Raw genomic sequence first — 19,138 nt, 5'->3', positions numbered from 1 at the left:
CACACACATTACCATCTGGCAAGCTGCTGAATGGAGACTATTCTCCAACAAATACACCTTAATGGAGAGACCATGGCCAGCAGGTGAGGGGCCCCCCTGGAATGCGCGATTCCTTCAGTCCAATGTGGAAGAGCTTGTCTCAGATGGAGGGCACGCACCTAATTTGACACAAACTACACCTGCTTCCACGTAGACTGTTTCTCTCTATACCAATTTCCCAGGAATTCCACGGGAGCCAGACTGAGTCAGCTTTGGACACAGGCAAGATGGGGGGTGGGGGGAGAGATACAGAACATACCCATACGCTTCTCTGGGCTAAAGTCCACGACTCTGGGGACTCAGACCTCAGCCTTCAGTCTGTTCAGAGTAATTTGGCTGGAGACCCAGAAGCCCCTTTCTGGTCTGGGGGGGGGGGCGGGCAGGGAGGGGAGGGGGCGGTCTGTATCTGGGCTGAGAGACTTCTAGGTCTTGCTCATCTGTGACCAATATGTGTAGACAGGCAGCTGTGTGTATATACGCGGGAGGGGTGCTCTCTTGGTTCCAGGTTCATTTCCTGGGTCCCCACCCTCACCTCTTTGTCATACTACAAATTAGCAGGTGTGAGCATACATCCTTGGGGCCATCCTCCTTCCCTGAACCCCTCCCACCAGGGTCGGGGAGGTAAGGTACCCTCTCCCAGAGGGGCTACTTCCTGCATTGCTTCTGGCTCAGAGATCTGTGGATGGCTTGGGGTGAGGGGGTGTGCCACAGATTCAGCCCTGGACGGACAGAAGGGGTCTCCTCCCCCTCCCCCTCGATCTTCAGCTAAGCTAGGCTCCAAATTGTACTCTCTGGATCTCAGTTGATCCCATGTACCTAGACAGGCTGGCTGGAGAAGGGCCCACCGCGGGGCTGAGGAGGGGGCGTGGCCGGCCGTCCCCTGCTGAGCCGACACAGTCGCGGCTGGACGACAGAGGGAGCCCTCCGCTCTGCAGCCAGGCCGGGGCCGACCCGGGACCGGGCGGTGGGCGGGTCTGCGCTCCATTCTGACCAATCACCACAGCCACCGGTCCACATTGGTCCTAGCCGGCCGGGGGCGCGGCCTGCTGGGGCCGCCTCCTCGCCCGAACCTGCTGGGGGTCCCGGACCCGGGCGAGTTTCTGTCCCCAGCTCCCGAGAGGGGCTGTGGTGTGCCATCGAGCTGTTCCCGCCAGGGGAGGGGCGCAACCCTGCAGGGTCCGAGGGGCGGCGGGGCCCCAGGACCTGGCAGCCCCTTCCCGCGGCCAAGGAGCTCCCGCAGCTCTGGCCCCGGCGCAGCCCGGAGCCCCTTGGAAGTCCCGTCACGTCGCCTCCAGATTATGCATTAACCCGATTGCAGCCGCATTTCCTGGGCGGGGGTGGGGGTGGGGGAGAGACGCCCGCGCAGGAGGGGGAGGGGCGTCCACGGGGGTGCGCCGCAGAAGAGCGAGCACCTCCCGGGCCCGCCCACCACCACCCCCCCGTCCCGTCCGCCCTCCGCCCTCCGCCCTGGCAAGTCGCACCACCCACCTTGGCCCGACCCAGTCCGACCCCCGCCCTCCCACCAGCCCGGCCTCCGCCCGGCGTCGCTGTCCCGACGCTTTGTTCGCGGCCGGCGCGGGACGCTGGGCGCCGGGAGGGTAGGGGACCCGCGCGGGCTGGGGAGCTGGGCTGGGGGGGGGGGGGCGGGAGGGGGGAGAAGGGGCGGGGAGGGGGCGGGGCTGCCCCGGGTCCCGCCCCCGCGCCGCCCTCGCCCCCGCCGCCTCCCGGGAGCTGCGTCCCGTCCTGTCCAGTCCCGCTCCCGGCGCGGCCAGGCCCGCGCGCTCGCTCGGCCGCCTTCCGCCGTCGTCGGCCCGCGCCATGGCCAGCCTGCGGCCGCCCGGCCCAGCCCTGCTGCAGCCACTGCTGCTGCTCCTGGTCGTGGCCGCGCGCGCCCTGCCCCGCGCCGACGGGACGTGCCCGGAGCGCGCGCTGGAGCGGCGGGAGGAGGAGGCGAACGTGGTGCTCACCGGCACCGTGGAGGAGATTCTCAACGTGGACCCGGTGCAGCACACGTACTCGTGCAAGGTGCGCCCCCGCCGGGACCCCTCGCCCTCGCCCCAGAGAGCCCCTCCTGGAAGCCGGGGCTGGGGGCCTCTTCCTCCGCCAGCCTGCGCCCCTAGCCCGGAGGCCGGCCACCCCACCCCACTGGGACCCCCATCCCAGGCCGTGGGAACGGGCACCAGACGCTCCGCAGCTCTCGCTCCCGCTCCCTTGGCGACCGCCGGGCCCCCGGGTGGGGCGCGGGGTCCCGGAAAACTCGCGAGTGCCGGAGGGAAAGTTCCTGCGGCACCGCTGCGGGCCCACCTCGTGGTGCCAAGGCCCGGGAGACCCAATCGTGTCTGCCCCCACCCCCACCTCCAAACCCACCACCTTACTGGAAACAAGTGCGCCGTCCCCCCAGGGAAACTGTATGGCTACCGCACCCCCTCCCCATCAGCCATAGGAAAGGAACGGGGACAAGGAGAGGTGATGCCTGCTGTTTGGGGTGAAAGTGGGAATTTGGCCTATGGTCAGTGCTGTCACTACTCCCTCCCAGAGGCCTTTACCAGGGCCAGAGGGCGGCGGGGGGGTGGGGGGGGGTTCCGGAGAGAGTGGAGTGCACATAGAATCTCCCACCCCCAGGCATCCTGGCGGCGGGTGCTGCAGTGACTAGGTGTGGGGACAGGAGCAGAAAAGTGGGTGGAACCGTTGCTGAGCCTCAGCTGTGGAGGGGTGCAGGGACAGGTGCCCCATCCTGCTCCTGGGAGAACTGGATCCCCCTGGCCACAGGGGAGGGGTGCTGCTCGGCCTCTCCCTCAGCTGGATCTGGGAGTCTCCTGGGTTAGGTATGGTGGATTTTTCCCATAACACGTTCCTAGGGAGGACTCAGGGGATCCAGGGCCCATCCCCGCTCTGGCCCCTAAAACCACCTCCCTGACCAGAAATCGGATCATTCCTTCTCCATGGAGATGGGGGTGGGGGGGGGGGGGACAGCTTCTTTCAGATTGGCCTGTGTTGGCTACAGCTGGGATCCCCCGCCCAGCCCCCTCCCCTCCACCACGCCAGGGCACTTTGCCAAGTCCCTGCAGGATTTTCCCGACTTCCTCCCCGCTGCTCCTGGGTGTGGCTGGGGTGGGGGGAGGCGAGGAAAGCGGCCCAGTCCTCTCCCTGCTGGTTATCATCCTTCTGGAGCCTACTGTGTGTCTGGGGTTGGGAGGGATAAGGTTGGACAACTGGGCCACTGGAAGGTGGAGGGAGTCCCTAAGATGCTGCCTTCCTGAGGCTCCCAGCAGGGACCTGGCAGGTGGGCAGGCCACCATTGTCTTTCATCACCCGTTCCAGAGGTCTCAGATCCCCAGAGCTCCTGAGGAAAGGGGCTTCTTCTCAGGGAATGTGTGGTGGACTCATGTCCCCTGTGCATATGTCCCCACGGATCTGTTCCTTGGAGAACATCCCAGTATAGCCTGCAGCTGCTGAGACCCTCCTGTACCCACCCACCCCCCTCGCTCCCCGGGCTGTGGGCGTCTCAGGGCTTGGTTTGTCAGAGCAGGTACCCTCAGGGCCCCAGGAGTGAGAGTGTGTAGGGTGGGGCTGCCCTGTGCTGCCCAAACTTGATTTTGTGGTTCGGAGGCTGCCTTGACTGCATTCACTGTAGGAGCCCGGCAGGAGGAGGGGTCTTTCGCCTCCTGGGGTGTGTGGGGGGAGAGGGTGTCTTAGCCCACCCACAGGGCTGCAAGGAGCCAAGCTGGCCCAGAGCCCTGAGCTCGGGGCCCATGGCCCTTACACCCCATTGTCCATGTTCGCTGCTCCTGGCTGTCCCCAGGGGTGGGCCCAAAGTAGTGGTGGGTAGGTGGAGAAAGTAAGGACATGGAAAGCAGGCACCCAGGCCAGGTGGGTCCCCTTCCCATTTCCAGCCTGAGCTGAGATGGACATTATAGGAATTGGGGTGGCTGAGGTCAGTTAGACCTAGTGGGTGGGAGTGCTGCCTCCTGGGTGAGGGCACACGTCCTTCTGTGTGACACGCACAGGCTGTGGCATCCATCAAGGGTGTGTGCTTCCCTGCAGCCCCCTCCTGCGGGCTGACCCAAAGATCTACGCACGTCTCTGCCCGGGCTTTGAGTCTACTCTGGACATTTGGCCTGAGCAACTGAGGTGGGAAGAGAAGAAAAAGCCCAGGCGCCCAGTCTGTACTTGTTCCTGGACTCTGTGGCCTCCTCTCCCCAGTGGAAAGAGGATCACTGATACCTGCCCCCCCCCCCCCCATGTCCACCCCAGGTTCGGGTCTGGCGGTACTTGAAGGGCAAACACATGGTGACCCAAGAGAGCCTGCTTGATGGTGGCAACAAGGTGGTGATTGGCGGCTTTGGAGATCCCCTCATCTGTGACAACCAGGTGTCCACAGGGGACACCAGGATCTTCTTTGTGAACCCTGCCCCCCCGTACCTGTGGCCAGCCCACAAGAACGAGCTGATGCTCAATTCTAGCCTCATGCGTATCACTCTGCGGAATCTGGAGGAAGTGGAGCACTGTGTAGAAGGTATGTGGGGACTTGACCAGGGGCAGAGGGTGACTGAGGCGGGCAGGCTTGGAGGAGCTCCACATCATGCCCTGGGGAGCAGAGGAGAGCTTGCTGTAGGCAGGAGCGCATGTGTCTTGTGGTAGTCTGCTCTCCTTCCTTCCTCCCTCATCTCCCAGCTGAGTCTGGCCATCGCAAGGTCACAGCTCCGATCTCTGACATTAGCAGGGATCCCCACTAACCACCCCCGGTCCCACGGTGCCACCATCTTTTGTCTTAGGGCCAAGCAAGCCCCGGTCTTGGAAAGGGGACAGGCTTCCTCCTCTTCTGCTTACCCTCTCCCTCCTGGTCCTTTTCTGAGTGGGAGGAGGGGACCAGGTGAATGAACACCAGCTGTTTATGTTCCTGGAGAAGCCCAAACATCTGTCTGGACGGGTCCCAGATGTTGAGCAAACCCCTCAGAGTGGGGCATAGGGATTGGAGGAGGGGCTGCCCCCTTATGTGTTCCAAGAGGCCCGTCATTTCTAGAAGGGGGAGTTTGTGTGGGGTGGGGACTTCTGGGGGTTTGAGTGGGTGTGAAATGCTCTAATTGAGTCGAAGAACGTTTCCATGTCTGCTGTCCACACAGCACATGCCTATTCTGAATGGCCCAAGAGCTCCCCTCCCCCAGCCCAGCCTCTGGGAGGTGAGCTGGAATCACATGACCAAGGGCTTCCCTGCCGCCCCCCCCACCCCCACCCCGTTGCCCCAGGAGAGTCGCAGTTGGGGGCTGAGATCCTTTGCTGGGGAATGTGGCAGGGAGAATGTAGGAACTGCCCCTCGCCCCCACATCCTGTCTGTCCTCTCAAGGCTGCCTGGGAAGGGGTGCATCGGAGGGGGGTGGTGGTGGAAAGAACATTTCCTCCTCAGGGCAGTGGGAAGGGTCTGTGACTTCCTTTCTCGGGAAGGCAACCCTGTCCTCTGATTTGTTCTTTTGGCCAGCAGGGAAGTCCCACTTTCTATCTAACTTACTGCTGTGATGCTGGCTTGGTTTTTGCGGGATCCTGGATGGTGGTCTGAGAGGGACGGTGCAGGGGTAGGGGCAGGACCTGAAATGGGGAGCCCTGTGGCACTTTGCCCCCGCTATGATCATCTGTTCCTGAGCCTGCTCCAGGGTCCTGGGCCACAGCATCACACAGAGAAGCCGGCAGGGCTGTGTATTCCCGGTCCCTTCCCAGCACTGGCTCAGATGAGGGGGACCCAGCCTGGCCCCCTCACACCTTACAACCTTGCCCTGCTCTGGGTGTTTGTGTTCTGGGGGGAAAGATGGGAAGGTGGCATGGAGATGGGGCAGGCTGTGAGATGGTGATACCCAGTTTGGGGGATGGGTGGTGGGGGGGGGGGCTAAGGAGAGGCTGGAGAAAGAAGGGTCAGGGTACAGAAAGTCCCCTGTCCCTATAAGATAGAGAGAGTGAATTATCAACTCTACAGCTGGGCGGGTCCAGCCTGAGGGTCTGTGACTCAGTAACTGTGGCCTTCTGTGGGGTCAGAGGGCATGTGGTGGGAGGGCCACCCTGGGCAGAACAAGGTTTGGCATCTTGCCAAAGCCTGTTCTACCCATGGCAGCCCCTGGCTCTGTATATGCCAGGCTGGGCACAGAGACAGCTGGAGAGGAGGGTACCCAGGGAGAGCCCCCCAACCAGCACTGGGTGAGACTTGACCTACTGTGTGCCCTGGGCAGCCAGCACTCAGGTACCAGGCCAGGACCTGAGCTCCAGCTGGAGAAGGGGTAGTGCTGGACCCGTAGGCCAGTGTGCAGCAACTGGTGTGCACCCAGGAGGGGCTGAGCCACTGGACTCTTCCTGGGGTGGGCCTGCTAGGGAGGGTGGTCTTGGGAAGAGGAGACCCAGAGAAAGGCATTTGCTATGACTGTAGCTGGGAGCCTTGCAGGTGGAGCCAGGTGGAGGCAAGAACCTTCTGGGGAGGGGGGTGGTGTAGATGGAGGAGCTTGGGTTCCACTGTAAGGTGCCTGGGAAGTTTTGAGCTGGGCGACATAGATCTCTACTTTGAAAGCAAACCAGGGTGCCGTGGTGGGGGGAGGCGGGCGGGGCGGGCTGGGAGGGCCAGGTGCTAGGACAGGGTTGCTGCATCCCAATGGGCCAGGGTGAAGGGGTGCCTCCCCCTTGAGGCTCCGGAGGCCTGAGGCACAAGATCCCGAGGGGCTAGGGCCAGGCTTGGGCAAGTATTAATCCCGTGCCCACCTTTCCAAGCTGGGTGAGGGTGGGAGATTGGCCCGCCTCCTATTCTGTGTTAGGTAAGGACCTTGGACCCCACCCCAGGACTCCACCCTAGGTGCTCTGGGAATCAAGGGCCTCACCCTAGTGAGGGAGATGGATGGACAGGGCTTGAGCTAAGCTGACCCCTCCCTATCTGACTCTGACCCCATTCTGTTCCCAGGGGCCGCATTGTTGTCCCAGCCCCAGGGTGAAGCCTGGGCAGCCCCCAATCTGCGGAAGTCACCACGAATCCACCAGGTCCCACTGCGTGCAGGAAACCCCTATCCCTAGCACACTTCCCTCCCCAGTGCCGCCCTCCCCCCACTCCTAAAGGCCCAGAGCAGCCAAGGTGGGGGACAGTGTCCGTCCAGGCCCACCTCCTGGGGTACACCCTGGGCTTGCTCCCTCCTCGTCACTGCCTGAGCACTGCTCCTGGCAGTGTCCTGAAGGGGAACCTGCTGCCACAGCACACGCCATCTCTAGGACTTGCCTTTCTCAGTTCCTCCCCCAGGGCCTACAGGGTCTTTCTGACTCTGCCAGGTCAGGCCCCCTTCCCCAGCCTCCAGCCCCCAGGAAGGCTCCTCCTCCCCCTGTCCTCCCGCCTGGGGAACCACATTCCTGGCATAACTGAGACAGGTATGTGTCCCTCCCTGTGCGCCACCTTTGGGTGAGGGAGGCCTGCTGCTCCGGGGCAGCCTCTGCCAGAGGGAGACCCCTGCCCCCTGCTCTGTCAGGGAAGTAGCCTGGCCTCTTCCAGTGCCAGCTGCCCACGCACCGCGAGCCTGCCCAGGCTGGCAGCTGAGCAGGCATTTCCCCCAGTGCTCGGCCACCTTGCCCGGGCCTGGACACTACCCACACACACCCACTACTCTCCCCACCCTTGCCTCAAGAAGACTGGTCCTGGGGCTTCTCCTGTAGCCCCGGGGAGGGACATAGGCCTGTCTGAAGTCCTGGGGCCCTTGCCTCCCCACTAGGAGCCAAGAGCAGAGAAAGGAAGTGTTGTCTGCCCTTCTGGGGCCCTGGCACGGGGACAGGGTCAGAGTGAGTCTGGCATTGGCCCAGCCCAGCCCTGCCCTGCCCAGCCCTGAAGGGGGTCCTGGCAGCAGCAATCCCCAGCCCAACCTGGCAGGCCTGATTCTAGTGAGCACCGTCCCTTCCTCCCTGCCAGGCCAGCTGTCTAGGGCCTTAAGGAGGGCAGTGCTATTGGTCCAGTTGGAGAGGCAATGGGTCCTGGGCCCTCTGACTTCTTTCAGGCACTACAGGCCTTGGAGCTGGGTGTGGGTGGAGACACCCCCAGACGGAGACCAGCTCTCTACAGTGTGGGGGCAGGTAGGTGTTCAGGGGAGGGTTCTGGGCAGTTAGCTTTTGCATTCCGCCCCCCCCCATTCATACCCTACTCCCCCCACATTCCTCCCTGCTGAAGTGGGAGGTAGCTTCTCCCTGTTCCTCTCCTGCTCTCTTCTAGACTGGGTTCTCACCCCACCCCCTGCAGACCCCACCCAGTGTCCTCCTGAGCCCCTCCCCCAGGCAGGTCAGCCAAGAGGGCTGAGAGAAGGCAGGCCCAGACTGGAGGTTGCCTGCCCTATTCTCCCTTCTTCCCTTCCACAGCTGGGGGGAGGGAGTCTGCCCAGGTGGGGGATGACCCCCCCACCGTGCAGTCCTGTTCCCACCTAGGGAGTCCTTGGCAGGAAGTCCAGTGCTTCCGGGGCACCTGCTGGCTTTGGCTTTGATTTTAGTGTACCTTCGCTGGGGTAGTCCCAGGAGTGGGCTTTGCTAGCTGAAATGGACGGCTGGCTCTCCTGTTACTTCCCTGGGATGTCTCTACTTCGGCAGGGCTAAGCCAGTGAAAACAGCTCTTGGCTTTTTCCAGACCCACCCACCCCCTGGCTCCCCACCCAGAGAAGAGCCCCAGCCCCTGCAGACTGGAAATGGAAAAAAAAGGTTGTTTTGGAACTGTCGTGTTCTCTCCGTCTGTCTTCACTGGGCCTCCCCGAGCTGGGCCGGGCCGGACATACTCCTGTAGGGCTGGTTATGCCCTTGCAGCATCTCTGTGGGTGCTGGGACTCCTGTGCACAGATGAGGAAATGGGAGATCACCTGGTCAGCACTAGCTGGCCTAGGTCTGGCGGCTACCCGCCCACACCCTACCAGTCCTCACAGGCCGAGTGCCAGGGTAGCAGAGGGGAGCATGGGTCTGCCCCAGGGAAGTTAATGGGACAGGGGCCCAGACCTCAGCACCAACGGTCCAGCACGGCCTCCTCCATCCGTCCTGGCTGTGCTGCTTCCTTCCTGAAGGGTTAATCCCCCACCCCCAACCCCATGAGAATCAGAGCCTGCCCCCTATCACCACAGGAGGGTGGAAAACAGCTGTAGAAACAGGCCTCCTTCTCCGTACCCCGCCCCCCCCCAGTCCCTTGCCTCTGCCTGCGGGACCCAGACCAGTTGCACCACCCTGCATGCCCCCCATCCCCACAAGTTCTACCCTTGCCCAGAGGCCTGGGCACGGGGTAGAGAATGGACTCCCTTTCCTGTTCTGCCCTCCTGGCCCTGGCACTCCCCTTGCCACTGGAATTGGGGAATCAAAGCTCCCACTCAGGTCACTGAGGCCTGGCTGGGGCTGGGCTGGAGGCTGCAGGCGCTCTCACCACAGTTGCCCACATAGTGCTGTATACCTCAGAGTCCCAGGAAGTTCTCACTGGAAGCGCTGACTGATAAGAAAAAGGGGGCTCAGAGAAACAAGACAGCACCCCAGTGACAGTTACCCTAATGATAGCGACAGCTCAGTGAAGGAGGGTAACGTGCCCCCCATGGTTCTACACTGGGGCTTAAGAGGGGTCAGGTTCGAGCCTGAGGCTGTGGTTAGGATCTAGAGAGGGGGTGACCTAGGCCTCTGGTGGGGAGAGAAGCTCCCCTAGAGGGGCCCCTCTACCCAGAGCAGACCCTGAGAACTTCCTCTGAGGAAGATCCCCTGCCAGGGGCTGCTTATAGCTGGATCTGGGAAGGGGAAGAAGGCCCCTCCTGGTCAACACTCCCCCCCCCCACCCCCCACGGAGCCGAGGCTCTGGAGAGGGGGAAACTTCTGTCCTCACATGCAGCCAGCTGTTTCCAGCTGTGTGGCCTGCACACGTGTGTATGCGTGTGTTTGTATGCACGTGTGCCTGCAACCACAGACCTACTGATCTGGGCACACGAGACTTCTGGTCAGAGCCCCAGCTGGTGGCTTGTGGTTTCTGCCACCCTTGTTTCCCTGGGCTTGGCCTGGGGTGGGAGCCCTGCAGGTGGTCTGCCAACTGGCTGGTTGCAGGCAACCTTTGCTTGTGTCTCAGGGGCCTTAGAACAGGACCCGGCCTCTGTTTGCTATGGCTGTCCCATTTCTTGCCTGCTGCCCACCCTGTGCCTGGCAAAGACTGGGCACCTCGTCCTGCAGGCTCTCCTCTGGGAGTGACCACAGTGGTTTCTCAACGATGAGATGAAAGGGCTGTGGTCCCTGGGGGCCACTCAGGTTCACTATCCCAGCATGTGGCTGTGGGACCCTGAGTCTGACACAGGGCTCTGGGGGTGGCAGAGTAGTTAAGGAGTCAAGCTGGGCAAGGAGTCAGGAGGGGCAAGTCTGCATCTGGCCTAAGGTGGGCCTGAGTCTTCCCCCCTTCTCAGTCACCCGACCACCTGCCCTGGGAGAAGCAGACAGCCTGGCGCGGCTGCTGGAGGCACCTGCCCCTCCGTCCACAGATACGAGAGGCTCCGGTGCACATCTGGGAGAAGTAAAAGCACAAACAACTGGGCCAGATTGTTGCCTGTGCCCACCTGCCAGAGAAGAGGGTATGTCTCTCTCTTCCTGGAGGAGGAGGCAGTGAGGCTATGCCCGTTCATTAATCCATCCAGTGGTTCCTTCCTCATCCACACATCCATTCACAGCCCAGCACCAGATCCTCACTGGAAGGTGTGTGTGGGGGGGGCGGGGGTGGGGGGGTCCCTGGAAGAAGCTGCTTCCACCTGCACAGGCCCTGCTGGGGTCCTGAATGGGCTTCCCATGGAGATGGGGTGAGCTCGGTGTTGGGAGGTGAAGGCAGAGGGGCAGGGGTGTTCTGGGCAGAGAGGACAGCACCAGGTTCAGTGGGTGCAGGGCATAGCTTCAGTGAGGGGTGGGAGCAAGCCGCCATAGGCGTGGTACAGGAGAAAGGGCTGGAACACCAGAACCCATTGCTACAACCGGCTGGCTGAGAGAGCAAGCTGGCCCTCGCCCTCTGAGCCTGCGCCTTCCCAGACGATGACAGCACGCCTGCAGACCCCATTCCTGTCTGCAGCTCTCTCCTCTCTGGGGCTCCTTCTCTCCGCCCCTTTGTTCTCTGAACCTCTCTCTGCCTCTCCCCGCCCCACCGGTGTCTGCCTGCCACTCCTCTGCATCCTGACGCCAACCCAATCATCACCTTCATAAAGCACCGCCACTCAGACCTTGGTGCCAGTCTGTGCACCCCCCATGGTGCCCAGTTCAACACAGCCGGGCCCTCAGCAGGAACACTCCCTGACTCACCTGACTCTCCTGACTCACCACGCACTGTCCACACTTGGGTGGCTCCCTGGATCCCCCAGCTCTCCTTTCCTCTTGGAGACGGGCAAGGCCTGACCAAAAAGAGGGGGACTTGGAGCCGTCCTGGAGAAGAGGGACAGAGGGTGTGGATCAGCCCCACTCCATCCCTACCTTCTTTTCTCCAGGCACCTACTCTCCTCCACCTCTGTTCAGATGGTGCCCCCTGGTGGCTACAGCTGGTATCCTGGCAGGTGTGCAGGCCTTGAACTGGGCGCCCTCCCCCTGTCCTCCCCAGGCCTGAGGATCTGCCCCTCTGGCTCCTTATCTCCTACTCCTAATGCCCATTACCTTCAGGCTTCACCACGCTGGTATCACTTGGTCTTTTGTGGGCCTGGGCCCTGGGCCTTTGTAGTTGCCTCTGGAAGCTCTTCCTCCTGGTCTATGCAAATCCCTCTCCGCATCATCCAGGTCTCTGTAGATGTCATCCCCCAGTCCCTCCAATCTAGGTCACCCCCCCCCACACACACACACACACTGTACCCTCCCTGAGGGCAGAGAACCTACCTGACTCGGGATATCCTCAGCCTTCCCAGTGGAGGAGCTCAGACAGGCTAGTGCGTACAGGGCCTGGGGCACCAATAGCGATGTGTAAGGAGCGAGGGTTGGGCACAGAGACTGCTGGTCAGGCAGCTGGCGTCCAAGCATCCAGCCGTGCTGACCCCCTCCTCAAAACTGTCATTTAATGCCACCACCCTGCAGCGTAGACCGCCCAGCGGAATTGTGGGCCTTGCCTGGTAGCTGGGTGGGTGGGCACACAGCCCGCAGAGTCAAACATGGGTACCTCTGGGCTGCACCTGAGGTGAGACTCAGGCTTGGGCCTGACGAGGCCTCCTTCCCAGTGGCTGGCCCTGGGCCAGCAGCGGCATCCCGCTGTGAAGTGCCCATTGTCTGCTGAGGCCCCGGGAGAGGGAATGGCTGCAGCCTGAGAGCAGACACCAGGAAGCTGGGGCCTGGGGGTGGGGCCGCCCTGTCTGGTCCTCTTCCCCTCCCCCACCAGGGCAGCCAGACACCTGTGACTCTGGGCCAGCTAGGTAGCCTATGTTCTCTTGCTGCGCTCCACAGGCGGCTGCGCACCAGTGTGGTGCGCACCTCAAGATCCCCGGGGACTGGGGGGGACAGACAGACTGGAGGTGGCACTGGGGCAGGGGTGGGGGCGGAGGCCTCAGCATTAGAGGTGTGTTTGTGTGTGGGCATGTGCGTGTGTGTGAGACAGCCAGTGTGTGTTCATGCCGGTGAGTTGTACACTTGTACCACGCCCAGTGCAAACTTGAGGGAGTGCGTGTACTTGGGTCTCTGCTTGGGTGACACCTGGAACACCGAATGTGTATGTGCACATGTGTGCGGTCACATGTTGCTGTGTGTGAGCCCAGAGACCAGAGGGGCCAATCTCTGGCTCAGAATATCCTCTGTTCCTTCCTAGGGCATGTGCCTGAGTGGGCTGGTCAGGGCTGAATGATTTTGAGTCTGAAGATCCCAAAATAGCTCTGGTAGCCTGCACTCCCCTCCCCCTACTGGGTCTGGGGCCTCAATGGCCCTTTGTCTCTCTGAAGGCATGGAGCCCCTGTGGGGGGCTCAGACTCTGACTGGGGCCAGGAAGGACAGGCTGCCTGCTGGTTTCCCTTCCCCCAAGCCAGGCCCTAAGCTTCCCCCCGCCTCCCGCCCCCCACCGTGCTGGCTGGGTGGACCAGTCTCTCCCCTTCAAATGAGCATCTGAAGGCCAGCCCACTTGCCCACGGAGACAATCCCTTGCCAGCCCCCACCCACCCCAGGTTTATACTGATCCCTGGGCCTACCCCTCCCACACCCTGGTTCCTTTATGCCCCTCCTCCTGCAAAGCCCACCCATGAAACTGTGGCGGCAGCAGACAGGGTCCATGTGTGGGCATGTGAACATTGCTTGGGGTTTGACCCCAGCACTGTCCGTGGGTCCTCTTTGAGCCAAGCTCCTGGGGGAGCTGCAGTGACAAGTAAATGAGAAAATGTGTGAACTGCCTGGGCTCACTACACCAAGTCTTTGGGCTCTGACCCAAGCCCTGCCCTGAGAAGATAAAAAGTCAGACCCTGCCCTGGGTGCTCCCAGTCCAGGGTGACGTCCTGGGGAGCTGCCGGCACTATCAGTGTGGTAAGCATTGCCAAGGTCCCATGAGGTGAGGTAGAGGGTGGGAGGCACCCCCGAGGTGAACGAAGGTGGGCTGACCAGGGGCCGGGGTCTCCAGGTGGTTTGACGGATTGTTGCTCTGGGTCCAGTGCACTGTGAGGTGAAGAAACCACTTTGTTTATTGGCTTTTCCTGCAAAGTTTCCTCAGAATCTCAGGCTCCAGGGCTCTAAGAGGTTTGAAGACCTCCGCTGTTGGTGATGGGGGACCCTGACAGGATGGGCTAACCCTTAGATGGGCTAACTAGTGTGCCTAGCCACCGGATGGAAAGGAGTCGAAGGAGATGGACCTCATAGAACTGGGTGCTGGCTGGCAGGTGGCTGCTGTTGCTGAGGAAGTGGGGGGGGGGGTCGGGCAGAAGGTTGGGTGGAGTGTGGAGGAGCCTACCTGACCAGAGGGGACGGGGCGGGGGGGGGTGGTGGTGGTGGTGGTGGTTAAGAACATGTTTATGTCACAGAGGAATACATCGTCGGGTGGAGGGACTTTAGGGAGAGTCCAGTTGGAGGCTTGGTGGGAGTTGAGGCACTAAGACACCTGTTGGTGCCCTGGGGTGGTGTTACTCTGGATGAGTGGAGAGTTGGCACCAGGAAGGGCTTGTTCCAGGGCAGAGGAGCCCCACAGACCTGAGAGAGGACGGAGAGGAGACCTAAGAGTGACCAGGGCGGCACTGGTGGCTGTGGCAATAGCGGTTTGGCCGGAAGGGGGACCTGCTGAGTTCACTTACAAATAACCCTGGGGAGTCCTAAGTGCAGTGTGGGTGTAGGTCTGAGTGAGTGGGCGGGTACGTGAGTCTGTGGAGTGCGGGACTATGTGTAGATGGGTATGATTGAGCATGGGGGTGGGTGGGGGAGCACTGGTGCAATTAACATCTTTTCAGCTGGGATAGGGACCAGAAGGGGTCCTAGGATGGGGCTGGGGGGGGGGGGGAGGCCTGATCCCAAGTTGAAGAGGGACCCACTGTGCCTTGGAGGCCAAGCTTCCTCCCCCTCTCTCCTCAGAAAGGGCTGGCAGACTCTAAGAGAGGGACAGAGGTCACTGCAGAGACTCAAGGGCCTGCGACCAGGTCCAGGCTGGAAGCGGCCAGCCGTGGTGGGTGTGGCAGTGGGCGCTTAGGGGTTCCTCCCAGAGGACTGTGGGACGTGAAGGGATGGGAGTGCAGGGCAGTGAAGGTGTTGGTCATAGAGATCGCCACCAATGGGATCCTGGCTGCGGAGGGTGACTGGTGTGGATGGTGGGGAAGGTGCGCGACCCCTGCCCCCCTCCCTCCCCAACCGGGCAGGGGCTAGGAAAGGGGCGTCCTCTGGGGGCGGATGTGGACAGGCCTGACTCCGGGAAGGACCAGGCACCCCCCCCTCCCCCGCCCCCGGCCCTGCTGTGACGTCACGGCCCCGACGTTCCCTGGTGGCCTCTGGGGGGCGCTCCAGGCTGGCGGGACGGCGCCGGAGTCCCGCGATTATTTGCATAACACTTCTTTACAAGAAACTCATTTGCATGTTCCTCTCCACGGCCGGAAGGGAGGTGGGGGGCACGCGGGTGGTCTGAGGTGTTGCCACCAATTCCCGGGAGGGTGGACCCGTCTTGCCCCCTCCACCCTCCACGTTGGGCGCAGCCCGCTCCCCACCTGAGCGTGTACCTGGGGACCCTTCCCCCACATGCGCGCGCCAGGGCGGGGCCAGCACAGGCACACGCGCCCGTAGCGTAGAGTGGGGGCCTGCGTGCGGGCTTGAGCTGCGTGCGCTCAGAACGACCCTCCGGCCCTCCGCCGCGCCCTCGGCCGCTTACGCACGCGGTACGGCCCAGCGCAGCCGGGTGGGCGCGGAAGGGGACCCGCCCCGCCCCTGACCCCGCCCCACACCTTCTGGTTCCGCCCACCCGGTTCCGAGCCGGGCCCCCACCCCCCAACCCCCGCCCCGCCCCGGCACCTGCCTCCTCTCCCCCCACCCCTGTTCCTTCCCGGCCCCGGCCCCGGCTCCCACCTCACCCCCCCCCACCCCACCCCACACCCCAGCGCCCCCGCCTGCCCCTGCTGCTGCCCCCGCCCGCCCTCCCGTCCTCTTCCGCGCGGTCCTCTGCGCCGTGAGCCACGACTCCCCACGGACACCGGGGTCCCCGGAGGCGGCTTCCTTTGTCTCTGCTCCCCGCCCTCCCTCCGCGGCGCCCCTCGCCCCTCACTCACCGCCCCAGCCCCGGCGAGGGCGACGGAGCCGAGGCGCGGCCCTCCGCGCACCCGCTCTTTATTCTCTGCCTCCCGCTCGCTGCCTGCGCCGCTCCCGCCTCTGCTGGGGACCCGAGACCCTCCGCGCCCGGCCGCCCGCGCCTCCCCACGGGGTCCCCGGGCGAGGGCCCGCTCGCCGCCAGTACCCCTCGGGCCGGCCCTTCCGGGGTCGCCCGGCGGGCGGGACCGGGGGCTCCCGGGGGCTCCGGGAAGACTGAGCACGCCGGAGAGCTGCGGGCACCTACGACTACCGGGCTGTGGATACAGGGGGTGGCCGCTGGCGGGCCCTCAGTTTCTCCTCCGCCTCCCTCTGAGCCCACATTTGGGGTGCTACTCCGGGAGAATTTTGCACATCTCCCATTATGAGCCTCAAAGGCTGCGGAGGGGTCCTGGCTCTCTGGGCTGTGACCGGCGTTGAACTTTGAGAACAGAGCTGCTGTCCGCTGCCCCAGGGGACCCAGCATGGGAGGAGTTGCCCCGAAGAGGCCCAAGGGCGCCCCTTGAGCGACCCGCTCACCCTGAGAGTGGGGGCTGAGGAGCCCAGGGCCATGCCTCCACTACCTCTGGAGAGGGACCCGCGGCAGCAGCGCGGGGTCTCCCTGCTGGTGCGGTATTTCATGATCCCCTGCAACGTCTGCCTGATCCTGCTGGCCACCTCTACGCTGGGCTTCGCCGTGCTGCTTTTCCTCAACAACTGTACGTGGCTGCGGGCATGGCCACCCCCCCCCTCCCCCCCGGGGCCGGCTCGTGTGACCCTCCTTCTGCTGGCTGAGTTCCCCTGCCTCAGCCACCAAAGACTGGGGGAGAGGCAGGGTCAAATAGGGGCGACCAGCTGAGAGGTGGCTCCGATGGGCCATCTGCATCTTTTGGGGATCAGGATCAGGATGAGTCATTCTCTGGACCCCTGGGCCTGTCAAAGCTTGTCCTTGCGTTCATGGGGAGCTGACCCTCACCCTGAGCTGCAGAGACAACTCATTCTGGGAGCTGGGGAGGAAGGGAGCGGCTGAATGCACTGCAAGTGGGGGCTTTGGCAGGGCCTGGGGCTGGGTCCCTATGGGAATAAGAGGCTGCCCACACCCCTGCTGTTGGAGCCCCCTGTCAGGTGTCCAGCCACACAGCTGAAGAGGCAGAGAAAAGCAAGGGCCTCTGCCTTTGTCTGCCCACAGGCTTTGGCCAACCCTCAGGGCTCAGAATGGGGCCGGGGTGGGGGTGGGCATGGGCATAGAGGGCAGGTGTGGGTGTGCAGGGGTGGCCCCTCCAGACTGGGCAAAGGGACAGCTATGGCAAAGCCCGCTCAGTGAGGCCTAACTCAGACATTTGTTTTCTTCCAGACAAACCTGGGACCCATTTCACACCAGCACCTCCAGTGCCTCCGGACGGTGAGTGAGTGGGGGGCCTCCGATGGTGACAGGCTGCACTTGGGAGACTGTGTCTAGAGGGACAGTGGCACTCTTGGGGATCAGGAGCCATTCTTAGGGTGTGCACACCAGACGTATCAGGTGTATCTGGAACAGATGAGGCTGGATGAGGGAGCCTGGGTCCTTCCTGGGATATCACAGTGGTGGACGGGCAGAGGGCGTGTCGGGTCTGGAGTCCTTGGGCCTGGCCCTGTCCTGGCCGGGGACCATCGCACACAAGCATGTCCCCAACTTCTGTGGGCCTTGCACTTCTTGGCCAAAAATTGGGAATGAGTCCTGGGGCCTGCAGGTTGTAAGATGGGTCAGACAACATGTGCAGAGCAGGGGGTGGGTGTGAAGGACTAGTGACTGAGGAGGGATTGGAGGGCCTGTCCCTGAGACCGAACAGCCTGGGCTTGGCCTTCCTGACCCACTTTATGGGCTGGCCTCCCTGAGAGGCCTGCTAGTCTGTAGGCCACTGTAATTTAGCTAATACGGGAAGGGGAGGGGAGGAAGCTGTTGATGCCACCAGAGAGGGCGGCTTGGGGTCCCCTCCTTGGGTGGGGACATGGAGAGCTACCAGGTTTGCTGTCAGCACTGGGCCCCCTGCTGGGCAGGTGCCTGGCCACGTCCACGGAAGTCACACGTAGGAGGGTATCCGTACATGGGATGGGCTGTGGGACAGGGTCCTGGAGCTGTCTGGATTTAAAGGCGGGGCTTGGGTCGGGAGGCACCTTCCCCTCTCCCGGTGTCCCCAGTCTCCTCTCCTAAAGCGTGAGAGCTGCGGCTCTGCTTTACACACACCCTGGTCTTCCCTGCAGCCGCACGCGTGGGCCCCCACACCCACACTCTGGTCCTACTGCCCCCTTGGGGACAGCTACGTGCCACGGCCGTCCTCATCCCTCCGAGGCACACACACTGCGTACTTGTGGCCATGGGCAGGGCGTGGGGTATCCAGTCCATCCCCCACCCGAGACCAGGAGAGGAGTTGAATATACTCCAACCGGCGGTTATAAAAAGCCGCTGCCGCCTCCAGCATGGCACGCGTGAGGGAGCCCTTGGGCGTGCGGGGAGCAAGACTGCGCGGGGAAGCTGAGTGGCCGAGGAAAGGCTCCTGTAGGAGTCTAGCCTGGGGCGAATGCGGCAGGACACGTGGCTCGTGGGTATATGGGTGCCCTGCCTGCCTTTATGAGGGGCAGTTTATGGGGTGACTAAGGGCTAATACAGGCGTGGCTCGAGTGGTGCCTGCCACATGCAGGGCACGGCTGTTGTGATGAGCTTGCCAGCAAACACGTGTGCACGTGTGTGTGCTTGTGCGTGTTTTATGTCCTATCAAGAAACTTGTCTTGAGCCTCTGTGATTCCCTAGACCCGGGGGGCGTGGAGAGCAGACATGGGGACGGGCAGTTGTGGAGCTGTATCAGGGCTACGCGCAGGAGCAGCCCTCGCCTGGCCTGACGGCCTGAGCACGGGTCTGGGGAGGGAAACCATTTCAGCCTGGCCAGGGTGAGCGCCGTGAACTCAGGCTTCTGCTCTGCCCACGTCACATCACCAAAGGCTGTAACTGTGCTGGGAGCCGCGAGATCTACCCCCACTTTGCAGCCAGGAGATGGCCCCGGGTGAACCGCCACTCTGACAGCGGCGTGGGCTCCACAAGGTGGTGGCAGGTGGGAGCGCTGGGGCCGGACCCGCCTGTGTGACTTGGGAGTCAGTGCGGGAGCCTGAGCTTGATGGCCCCCAGAGGCACCCTGGCCTCTCCTCTGCCCTCAGCCACCTTCAGTCCAACAGCTGGTTCCAAGGACCCTGTCCCCGAGACGTCTCTGGTCTCTGCCCCCAGCCCCCTCACCTTGCAGCCCATCACCCTCCCTCCACCTGACCCAGTGCCCCAGCCTTGCTTATCACAGGTTAGCTGCCATTGTCAACACCACCATCGCCCACTAGTAGCTATCTTGGGGGGACAAAGCAGAACCCTGGGCTGTGGAGGGAGGGTGCAGGT

At 62.9% G+C, this 19,138-nt stretch overlaps 1 protein-coding gene across 6 annotated transcripts in view; it reads left to right on the top strand.

Moving 5' to 3' along the window:
• Positions 1-1,737: 1,737 nt before the first annotated feature.
• AGRN (agrin) overlaps positions 1,738-19,138 on the top strand; it is a 34,818-nt gene continuing 17,417 nt past the window's right edge. Inside the window, exons 1-3 of one of the 6 annotated variants that reach the window (XM_047870339.1) lie at positions 1,738-2,064; positions 4,294-4,555; positions 17,078-17,125. In XM_047870339.1, coding sequence (XP_047726295.1) covers positions 1,858-2,064; positions 4,294-4,555; positions 17,078-17,125 — 517 coding nt within the window. In that variant the 5' untranslated portion in view covers positions 1,738-1,857. Of the gene's footprint in view, positions 2,065-4,293; positions 4,556-15,524; positions 16,443-17,077; positions 17,126-19,138 lie in introns of those variants that run through there. The other 5 variants (XM_047870340.1, XM_047870345.1, XM_047870341.1 and 2 more) reach the window with 5 other exon arrangements.

Source organism: Prionailurus viverrinus, chromosome C1 (assembly GCF_022837055.1).
Source record: "Prionailurus viverrinus isolate Anna chromosome C1, UM_Priviv_1.0, whole genome shotgun sequence".
In the NCBI taxonomy this organism is placed as follows: domain Eukaryota; kingdom Metazoa; phylum Chordata; class Mammalia; order Carnivora; family Felidae; genus Prionailurus; species Prionailurus viverrinus.
This window is presented reverse-complemented; position numbering and strand designations above follow the sequence as displayed.